The following is an 11,113-nucleotide window of genomic DNA, read 5'->3' on the forward strand; positions in this document are numbered from 1 at the left end:
TTTACCTAGTAGTATACCTTTTACCTAGAGTACTACTACCTATAGGGCCTCTAAGACCTTAAGGCTACTATTAAACCTCCCCTAGAGCTTAAACTCTTTTACTATAAGCTTTACTTTCTCCTAGCTACTTAGACTAAATATAAAGACTATATAGTATATTATAACTACTTTACTTATAATAACACTAAATAGTACTACTACTATAGGGCTTTAAAAAGCCTAAAGTACTTACTATACTACTAATATACTTAGCCTTACTCCCCCTAGCTTAGTATAAAAGCCTAGCTTAAGAAGTAGTAGGCTAAGTTTATTAAGCTAACACCTAGAAGGTTAATATATACACTTAGCCTCTAGTAGATAATAGCCTAGGCTACTACTTTTAGTTAACCCCCTAAAGAGAGGACCTATAGTATAAGGCTACCTTATAACCTAAGCTTAGTATTACTAGCTTAGCTAAAGGGCCCTATAAGTTAATCTAGTACCTTTATAGGTTACCTTTAACTATTAGCTAGCTAAGGTCCTTCTTATATATCTTTATTACTATATTTACTTATACTTTCCTCTTTACCTTTTAATAAGGCTATACTTTTACCTTTAGTTATATATATACCTACCTTTACTAAACCTTTACCTTCTCTTTTACTACTTTATAACTTAACTTTATACTTTTCTATATAGTTATTACCTAGTATCTTTAACTTTATATATATTCTTAGGAAAAAAACACTAATTTATAGGCTTAAGATAAGGGATTTATACTGTTAAAGAGGGACATTATTATGCCTAAGATCCCTTCTGTAGAGGAATCCTAGGCTAGTAAATAATAGTAGATAGGCTAAGCAGGCGCCTTGTGCCACACAGACTGGACCTGACGGGCGTTAAATATTATCATCATCATCATCATCATCACAAGATTAATCTCGTATCTCTTTGCCTTCTCACAACAACGCTTCGCAGAAGTCCAAACCTTTTTGGAAATGGCCTTCTTTCTGACAGGTTTTCGCGGCTTGTCGCTCGTCTCGCCTATATTGTTGTAATCCACCCATCCTATCTTCTGAGGGTTTCGAACTGACGCTTCTAGACTTACCTTCATCCCCGGCCATATGTCGAGGTCTTTGTGAACCCTATGGAGCGCTTAATAAACGTTAATGCTGGTTGGATGACTATGTTCACCTTTTTTGCCTCTTTTGTCGCTATAGAACTCAATACAAGTGAGTTCCGATGCTGACTTTCGAGAAGCGGTTGCCATGCCGCTACCGTTGCAGGAGTTGAGCAGGCTGGACTCGGCCAATACATAGGCGAACTCAGGGGAGCAGACTGTGACAGTTGAGCGTACTGTTGCGGCTGAAAGGCGTCATTATCATTCTTTGGTGCCCATTTCGTTGAGGTATAGTCCGATTCCGCTATAAAAGTGTCGATAACGTCGATTGGCTGGTGTTCTAGTACTGCAGTTCCTAATCACAGAGAGCTTGTTAGGCCCAAGTCAATGTGTAAGCCTCAAGAGTATCTAGACGCACCTATGATGGCGTCACTCCCATACCATTCCTGGCAGGGAAAATAATCCTGGGACATTAGAAAGGGTTCCTCTTTTGGTGGTGTTGCGTAATATGCCACAGTCGCAACGGCTGATTGAAGATGACCTTGCTGGGCCATATAGCCCAGTCGACCAGTCATGACTGGCTTGCTGGTGTAATTTGGGGTGCAGATGCTGGGAAGTGGGTCCTCGACGGGCACTCCTCGACGTTAATAGCAGTACAGACATTCAAAAATCCCATGCAAAGTAGTCTAGCACACAACGAAGTATGAATGAGTTACTAGGAATTTGAATCTGCTCCAATACATTAGAGATAGGATGTAAGCTTCAAAGACTGAAAGAGGATATGATCTACAAAGGCCGGTGCGGGACGGCAGCAGTATTAATACCTTCAGTTACCCGATGCAGTCTGTCACGAGTAGAACAGGGCAACCAACTCTGGCACAAAGCAAAAGCTTCGGTAATCATGCACCTGCATCATTATCCCCCGTTATGCACTATATAGTTACGCCGGCCAGCACTCCAGCTGGTTGGGTCGTAACCCAGTCGGCACCGTTGGCAAATTTGGCAAAATGCGCAGTAGCGTAGTAGGCATATTCGAAGGATCTAGATCAACTACAACGGATTATTAAGAGATTTCGCATTCCACAAGCACATAAAGTGATGTGGAAGGAATCTAATAACCCTTTGATTCTTTTCGGTAATGGGCTGATTTTTCTTGGGGCGTACATAGCGCATTAGTGTCACAGGCTCCTAGGATGGATACAATCCGAATGGTTTACTCCCTGTCTTGTACGACAGTATGGATACAGCATCACAGGTCAAAGCACCTGCATGTTCTAGAATGGCAGCACCAAGACATCAGCTCGACGAATAATTTTTGAGTATTATCTTAAGGATGACTCAATATTAGTAGGGGTACACTAAAAATGAGCTGATGTTCCATTTATCAGCTCATTTTCTCGGAGAAGTGGGAGAGCGTTGCTGCAGATTCTGCGATCTGTTTATTAAATTTCGATGTAAAAGGGAACTTGAAGATGCAACTCTTCAAGTGAATCGCCCCTTTAACCATTTAACCATTTCACCACTTTGATAAAGCAGGGATCTGATATCTCTAACTACTCTATGTTGAAATGACCATGTTTCTAACGCTGACCCTGACTTTTACTGCTATAGGTGGATGAGTGAAACGAGAAGAAGCAAAAGCAACCACAATATCTTCATGCTACATATTAGCATCATACATAAAGCCTATGGAGGCTTTATCAAGCCAGCTTTAGGCACGTACAGCATACACCCAGGTACGAGTCGTCGCCCAAGGCGGATGCGCCTGAGCCCTAAAGACTTGAGAAGTCAACGAGACTCCATACATCGTCGTCAAGGGTGTCTGTGACAACGCGGACAGCCACAAGAACAAGGCGTGGCAGGCATATGCGGCGGCAACAGAAGCGTCTGTGAAGGCTCTTCTGGCACGCTCCGTTCGAACGGACAAGCCAGCGGGCGAGCCTAGCGGTGCAGGTGCATCGCCCACACCGTATACACCATATACCCTGTAATCATTTCAGCGTTCACCAGGTTTACATTTGTAAACTTTTGAATGGAATGGAAAGCATCTGCCGCTGGTGCGCTTTCGATGTGTCTCAGGGGTAATTAGCTAGAGCACTCAAGATCCAGAGACCCCTGATCTTTAACTCCTTTGCTAGCTCAGGGTGTTATAGAAGGTTCCATGATAGTAGATCCATTGTCAGTATTAGGAACTAGAGGTAGGAGCAGGCCGGGCCTTAGAAGGGTCGTGTTTCGCTCGAGAGGAAGGATTCCCATGTCAACAGGCCCCGAGAGGATAAGCCCTTTCAGGTGCACTTTTGCACAAGCAAGAACTAGACGGCAGCGAGTTGGTGGTACAGACGCTCGCCAGTGTCGCTAGCTACCATTCTTGGCTGCAAGACCCCCAGGCACTCAGACTATGTAGCAATTGACTTACTCTCCTTGTTTTAAAGGAAGGCAGTAGAAACTGCAGATCAGTATACCATCGAGTTCTGGTAGACATCAGTCTAGGTTTTAATATATTCTTTTCTCTCGGCAATCTGACGTTCCTGACCTGAGAAGTATTTTGCAAGTAATTGGTCGCATGTGAAGATACCTTTCTGATGTTGTTACTCCTCAGCCTGTTTGACTTAGCCAATAATATGTGCATCTGACGTTTAGTAGCAGTTGATGGGATAGGATTTTACTTTCTGACTGTTGGAAATGTTGATGTATTTAGATAACTTCAAGTAGGTGCATTGGGGCATTGTTGTCGCTGGCGTTGTGTCTTCAACACCATCTTCCTGACAGACTTCCAGTTAATCCACATGCCAACCTTCGAGCCTTCCAACAATCCTTATAGCTCGGGCCATAGCCACTCATGAACAACATTGAACCCATCTCTCAAAATCTTGACCTCTGCATGCGCTATGGCCGTGCTTGCCCTTGAGATATATTTCCAGTCGACTGGCGTTTAATCTCCGAGAGACCTTCAATGAGTAAGGTGACAGGTGCGGTTCTGCTCGAATATTATACTCAACTCGAAATATTGGGCGATTTACGAAGCCTAGGTCACTTCCTAAAGTGGCTGAAATATGGATGGATTCAGCATAGAGCGTAAAGCGAAAGCTTTTCCTTACACGGTCCGGATATAAGCGAATGGACTGCCCTGTACGGGCATCCTTGATGGTTTTCATCTTGAATGCCATCGCCTTCCTCCGAGCGCTTTCAGCAAGCTGCCTTTTTACCCTCTCGCGGTCATAGACGTTAAGAATCGCAAAGTACAGAGGATTTGCTTTATTAAGTCCCCAGCCACGATGTTTAGCCATGTGCTCCGGTCAGAACCTCAGGAATGTCTGGTTGTCCCAGAATACAAAGAATATCGCCGTGAGAGCCTCCGCGATGTGGACAAACGGGACCGGAACAGACTCTGAGAAGCAAAGTAAAACCACGAAATTCTGACGTGCCCCGGACCTAGTCATTTCGGTGCAGTGAGGCACGCCGCTCTAGGCGTGTCCAACCTTTACAACTAGCAGTTCGAGTTTCCGCATTGCTACTACTGCTTGGGGCATGTCTTGTAAAAGACTCTGGACCTCTAACCAGGGGAGATAATGCTTTTTAAGGAAGATGTGAGCCCTGGTGCTGTCCTGTTTATTACCGTGCGCGGGGCTTTCCACAGGATTCAAGTCCTTAAGGTGGTCAACCTAGTGCCTGCAGGAGTATTTTAAAGGGGCCAGGGTGTCTAGATTAGGTGGGGATACATTCTCTATAAGAACCTTAGGGTAGTGCCGCTTATAAATATCGCGTCTGAGCGTGTAATATAACACGTCCAGAGACCTCAAGAAAATAATATAGTGCTAGTACGTAATGCTACAAGGTAGATTTCAGTTGTACGCCTTGTATTCCTTGTTTATTCCTTGTTTGAGAGGAAATCTTTAGCTAACTAGTGTTTAAAATAGACTGTGTTCTTACGAGTTGTGGGAAACAAGCCGCAGAGACCGACCAAGTCCTAGATTGACTTCGCGATGCCGTGCTTGCCCCTGTCCCAGCCAAAGTCCTCAGATTCGCTGTCTTCCCATTCACTATCATCCGACTTGGTGTCACTTGGTGGGTCGTTGAGCTGTTCAAAGACTGACACATACTTTATGAGTGAGAGAGGACGGTAGGCCAATGTAGTCACCGCGAGGAATTGATTGCATCTCAAATGAATAAAGGAAGTAGTGCCCTGTCCTCCGAGTAGTGCCCGGCTTGGCACCGGATTAGAACCGGTGCCCCCCGCGCCGAGGCTCGGGAGAGGCTGTGAGTTACGGGAGGTTATACCTGTGCTGGTCTCCTGGCGGTTCCGGATTTGGGCTCGTGGAAGAACTCCATTGCTAGTTGCTAGGGAGAATGGTCACTACTAAATAGCCGGGCCACTACTCGATACTGGTTAAGTTAACATTTACACGAAAAATGAAGATGGCTAAAATCCAGTTTCACGGGCGACTAGCTAAGGACATAAGGCGATAGTGAGGGCCTGGTCGAAGACAGATGGACGCCTCTTAACTTAGCATTTGTCACAACCTAAATCGATTGGTGACTAATTCAGCCTAAACCAAGCCCCTAGCATAAATAATAGGGAATAACATGGGTCATATGATAGAGCAGTTGGGATTTTAGTTGAGAAGGGTTAGCACAGCCTCGCTTGAGCAGATAGCCACTCAATGCCATTAATCCAAGCGAAAGAGGAAAGAAAAATATTTGCTGTAGATACCCGCGTTAGGCGTGCTTTTGTGAGCGCGCGTAGGAGCGCGCAGAGCTAGCAAAAATAAGGGTCGTGCGTTAGATAAATCAGCTGTGGCGGGGTGGTCCCTGCGGAAAGTTGTCAAATGTGACAGCAAAACGTAACCATCTAAAGCGGCGTACACACCGGACACGTGGGCAAATGAGGGATGCATTTCTGCCAATAGGGCGGCCAAACCAAAATCGGGCCATTTCGGGTGACACGTACATTCTGCCCACAGGAAATACGCGTCATTGGAAGGGCGAGTTTTTACCATAGACATAACACAAGCAGCACTTTCCACAGTCCTCTTCTATTAGTTTCAGCTCCTCAGCCAACTACAGCATCCCTTGTACTTTAGTTATCAACAAGGCAGACAGCATGTCTTGTTTTGAAACCTCTCAGCGCCATTCTCTGCAGTGGTCTGACAAGTCGTATGAGCATGGTGAACTTCCAATGGTACGTGGTCTCTATCTGGGGATATCAGGGGAGGTCAAGGTACTGGAAGTTAAAAACGCCAGGCAGACAGGACAGGGTCGGTGCCTCGGATGAGCAGGCTGCTACTAGGCTTGTGTCATGTTTCACAAGACTACACACCGCGACTTCAGACGATAATCATTGGCTCATGTTTCAATCTTTCGTCTGACCTGGTAAGTTAGCTAACGCTTGGGCTTATCCACGTAGCATACTGACGTCGCGCAGAACTGTGTCTAACTGTTGAAGTGCGTGGATACAGCGGTCAATTGCAACGTTATCCCTGTTCAATTGGGCGTATATTGATTATGTATATGATAGGTAACTATGGCGAATTTGCCGTGGTTGTGGCCTTGAATTTGTGGTCGACCTTGTTTAGCACTGCAAACTGTGCCATCACTGCCCTGGCACGTTGGTAGAACACAAAAGAACGATCAGGAAGTCAAAGTCCAGTGTGATCAGGGTTGTAAATTAGTATACTTAAGTCTAGTATTGGCCTATACTAATACTAATAGTATTTTTGAGCCTATACTAATACTAGGCTAGTCTAGTATAGGGGTATACTAATACTAGGCTAGTTTAGTATTAGTATACTTAAGTATACTAATTAGTAAGTAAAAATAAGTAAAAATAAATAAAAATAAATAAAAATAATAAATTAATATTTTAAATAAATAATTACTATTTTTAACTACTTTAGTAAGTAAAACTTCTTGCTTACTAATCTAGTATCTTAGTAATAATTAACTTAATACTTAAAAACTAGTATAAATTATAAATTAATTATAATTATAAACTAAAAAAAGTAAAAAAATACTATAAAAAGTATTAATAGTATATATATATTTATGCTAGTATATATATACTTTTATATATAGTATATTAATAACTAAAAGTATATTATCTATATTTTTATTTATTTTTATTTATTTTTATATACTAATTAGTATACTTAAGTATACCTAAGTAATACTAATACTAATAAAGGCTATACTAATACTTACTAATACTAAGGTTAGTATAGTTTTCTTATACTAATACTAAGTATACTTAAGTCTAGTATTAGTATACTAAATACTAGTAGTATTTTTTACAACCCTGAGTGTGATACAACGCGCGACTGCTGGACAGTCAGTCTAGCCAGAAAGATTGGGCGATCGACATTTTCCTCTCTATTACGGCGCGGCCGAGAGGTATCTCCTTGAATCATGTATTTGTGGACCTCCGCTAATATTCACGTTTCAGGGCCCAAGAAGATACTGCCTTAGCAAATGAGCTTACGAATCGATGCAACAGGGAGCAAAGTCCCACTCGGCGTAGCCGTCGCGGCTTGAGACACGGTGGTATGATCGTTTGCGCTGCCAAAGAGGAGGGATGGCCTCACCCGCCGGTTTAAGCAGTCCAACGTCTTCTGGTATACCACGGGGCGGTTGCTCAATTTCCCTAGCAAAAAAGTTCGAACAGCTGTTGGTTCTCTGTACTCGTAACAGAGAAGCCGTCTTCGACAATTTCACTGACGCCTCAACTCTTCCCGCCCTACCGAGTCATCTCTTCGCCCCAGTGGCAGGAGGACCAGGAAGTAACAACGGAAATTATCACCAGAGGTTCATGGGTTCGACTCACCGCCCCAACATGACCACAAACCAATCAGTGTGGCCTCAACTAGGTGGCAAGGCCTCTCGCAGGTCCAAGGTCATATTTGGCATCTTGATCTTATTTCTCGTATCGTGGGCTTTCATCTTGAATTCGGACTGGAATGCCATCGGCGCCGGACTGAGCGTGCCCGGCTTACACGGCCAATCGGCAAATCAACCGGCGAACCAACTGGCGCCAGAGCCAGAGCCTAAACCCTTAAGCGCCGTTCTGTCGCCCAATGAAAAGGGTGTTTTGCTATCAGCGGGTATGCCCATCTTTACTTCTCCAAGAGGCCTGTACACTCTCGTCCTGCAAGACGATGGAGATCTCGTTCTCAACCGCATGAACGCAGACGGGACCTCCCATCCTGTATGGTGGACTGGGACAGGTGATAGGCACAACGGCGGGCATACGCTTATTGTTGAGAAGCAGAAGGATCACTTTCGTATTGCTGTCAACGCCTTCTTAAAGAACGCATGGACAACAGTGTGGCATAGTGATCTGGTACCAGGGTGTGAAGTAGGAAAGGGCCAGATCTCGGGACGCAACGAGAGTAGCCACTGGCTGCAATTGACAGGGTCGTTGGCTATGGTCCCTGGGCAAGTTGAGCTCTCAGACCAAGGAAGGCTCTCTATTGCTGGATTATGCGACCTCTACGTCTCGCCAAAGGAACGCGAAAAGGAGCGCACCTTGGCTGTCATTGTGACAGGCCTCTACAGGACAAGCCACGTGACCTGCAAAACGCACATGGAACACCTTGTTGCTAATAATTCATTCTTCTCAAGAATCGATGTTTTTGCCTACGTTCTCTTTGAGCCTGAAGACATTGACATATACAACCGAACCGAGGATTCTATCCGGGCAGAATTACGGAAGTGCTATGGCTTGCACCTACGGTCTATGGATGTTATGCCTGTGACTCGGGAAGAAGAGGACTATCCTGGCGGAGAAAAGGCAATGGAAGCGACAATGTGTGGTAACAGGTTGCAGAGGCTTAACAACCAGTTAAAGACAATATCGTTTGCAGCAAAGCAGTGGTCAGCTTGGAGTATTGCCAACGGATATATTCATGACACAGTGTTGCGTCTTCGTCCTGATACAACGCTTAGGGCGAGGCCAAATTTCAAGAGCTTAGAAGAGCTAGGCAGCAACACACTCGTGCTGCCGCACCCACATGGAGAACACTACTTTTACTGCGCCCGGATGCGTGGGCAGGTTGGTGTTGGTAAGTGATTAAGATGGACTGCAACGGTTTTGCTTTATAAAGGAACAAAGCTAACCTGTGTATCTCAAACAGGACCAACTGACCAAGTCGCCTACGGTAGCGCGCTTGCCATGAGCCACTGGCTGTATATGTACGACAATTTCCATCAAATGGTCGAGCTCGCGGGAAGTCCTTCTGGACCGGCAATGAGGGACTTCTCCGGATGTGAGGTGATGCCGCTGACTCCACTGGCAAGAGACTGCCCCACGCCCGCGCCGTGCTCAATCGAATGCCTGGTGGCTTGGTACCTTGATGCTCGCGGAGTTGACTTCCGCATCGAGTGGGGCTGGGATCATGGATTGTTGCGGTGGAAAGATATAGAGCCTGTTGGTGCGGAAGCAGAGTGGATGGCTAATCTTGATGGTGGTGGGCAAGATCAAGATGATCGCATGACAGGGCCTTGAGGAAACAAGAAGATTTTATTTCTTATTCTTACTAAGGGGCGTGGGTGTCTTAGTTGTTTGTCACTTCATTATGGGAAAGCGTGGTGTTTAGGTAACATTGAATGCATAGAGACTAGAATAAACCAGTTTAATCACAAGAAATCGAGAAAAAACAGAGCCTGAACATGACTGCATATAAGGCAAGGGCTAGGAGGAGCAGAGATAAAAAACCAAGGTATTAGCGCTCGGATTAGGGAAACAGTGAAGGATAGATTTTGTCTAGGTCACTAAAATAGTGTAATATCTTGAAAACAGTAGTCTTCGTTCTACAAGAGTGATAAGAAGATACAAGACGTAGATATTACAGCTTATAATCTAACAGTAGGATTTCTGCTAATAGTATAGCTAGGGTCAATACGTAGTAACAGTAGCTTATATAGCTTTTGTTAGTAAATTACTAGAGTTAGATACTAAGAGGTATTTAGAGAGTATATTATAAAGTTAATTACTAAAGAGCTATAGAAGTCTATCTCTAAGTGTGTCTAAGTTTATCTTATAAACAAGTCTATAATTCTATTAGTATACTATTAAGTAATAGCTTACAGTATATACTAGAGAGTTATAGTAGCCTATATTAATAACACTATAAACCCTTAAGTAAAAAGTCTACTACTACACTAAATACTATACATTAGATTTAGTAGGTTTCTAGTGTTAGCCTTATACTTTTACTCTAGAGGAGTAGTTCTATCTTATTATAGATGTTATAGGACAACTGCCATATACTATAGATAGACAACAGAGACAGTAGATAACTCTATAGGCACATAAATGGACATATGTCTATAGAGTATACATCCTATTGCCTAATGCCTCCTACTAGGGGAGCTAACCTGAATAGACTATCTATATGTATACCTATCTTTTGTCCTATGTTAATTATTTAGCTCCTTGTTATTACTTGTCTTGTTTTACTGTTCTACTATTACACTTTGCCTTTGCACCATGTTACTTTATATTACTATTATAGCTAAGCTTCTCCTATTAGATCTATAACAGCTAGTAAGAAGGCTATACTAGTAGAAGCGAGAACTTTATAAAATATCCTAACTAATAAAGTTTACTATAGTTAATATTAGAGAAAGCTTAATATATCTAATGATTACTACTAGTAATAGTAAAAGAAACTTAGTAGTAAAAAGAATTTATAGTACTATATTAAGTATAGAGGTATTTAGTAATATAAGACCTATAGATATTGCCTTATACCCTAAAGGTTAGGAGATTTACTAACTTTATAGAAATTAGTATAGTATTCAATGTCTAGTAGTATTTATCTTATATAATCTAGATATAAAGCTTATTAAAATAGTTACTTTAAATCTCGAAAATTAATATTTACTGTCTAGAGGCAAGGAAAGCTTATAAATAGACTAATTAGAGCATCACTTAAATAGACAAGAGACTACTATAATCTACACTACATATGCGTAGGGCAAGATTTAGGCGCTGTAAGCATCTAGGGAACTTATACTCTG

At 43.0% G+C, this 11,113-nt stretch overlaps 2 protein-coding genes across 2 annotated transcripts; one reads left to right on the plus strand and one right to left on the minus strand.

Moving 5' to 3' along the window:
• Positions 1-519: 519 nt before the first annotated feature.
• LY79DRAFT_572166 (uncharacterized protein) lies at positions 520-1,868 on the minus strand. Its single transcript, XM_060559329.1, has 4 exons — positions 1,518-1,868; positions 1,174-1,454; positions 1,088-1,124; positions 520-1,023 (listed from the first exon to the last, which is right to left on the minus strand). Exons 1-4 carry the CDS (start codon positions 1,672-1,674, stop codon positions 836-838), a joined length of 663 nt encoding a protein of 220 aa, XP_060407553.1. The 5' UTR covers positions 1,675-1,868; the 3' UTR covers positions 520-835.
• A 5,535-nt stretch (positions 1,869-7,403) lies between these two features.
• On the plus strand, positions 7,404-9,733 carry LY79DRAFT_96733 (uncharacterized protein). The gene is made up of 3 exons (XM_060565260.1): positions 7,404-7,486; positions 7,539-9,153; positions 9,226-9,733. Exons 2-3 carry the CDS (start codon positions 7,668-7,670, stop codon positions 9,594-9,596), a joined length of 1,857 nt encoding a protein of 618 aa, XP_060407554.1. The 5' UTR covers positions 7,404-7,486; positions 7,539-7,667; the 3' UTR covers positions 9,597-9,733.
• The last annotated feature ends 1,380 nt before the right edge of the window (positions 9,734-11,113 follow it).

Source organism: Colletotrichum navitas (genome assembly GCF_030913465.1).
Source record: "Colletotrichum navitas strain CBS 125086 chromosome Unknown LY79scaffold_143, whole genome shotgun sequence".
Taxonomy (NCBI): Eukaryota; Fungi; Ascomycota; class Sordariomycetes; order Glomerellales; family Glomerellaceae; genus Colletotrichum; species Colletotrichum navitas.

Coding starts and splice junctions, on each gene's coding strand:
- LY79DRAFT_572166 (XM_060559329.1), bottom strand. CDS start 1,674: ATGACTGGTCGACTGGGCTATATGGCCCAGCAAGGTCATCTTCAATCA. Junction 1,125..1,173: donor CGACAAAAGAGGCAAAAAAG/GTGAACATAGTC, acceptor AGCGCTCCATAG/GGTTCACAAAGACCTCGACA. Junction 1,024..1,087: donor ACATATGGCCGGGGATGAAG/GTAAGTCTAGAA, acceptor ACAACAATATAG/GCGAGACGAGCGACAAGCCG.
- LY79DRAFT_96733 (XM_060565260.1), top strand. CDS start 7,668: ATGGCCTCACCCGCCGGTTTAAGCAGTCCAACGTCTTCTGGTATACCA. Junction 9,154..9,225: donor GCGTGGGCAGGTTGGTGTTG/GTAAGTGATTAA, acceptor TATCTCAAACAG/GACCAACTGACCAAGTCGCC.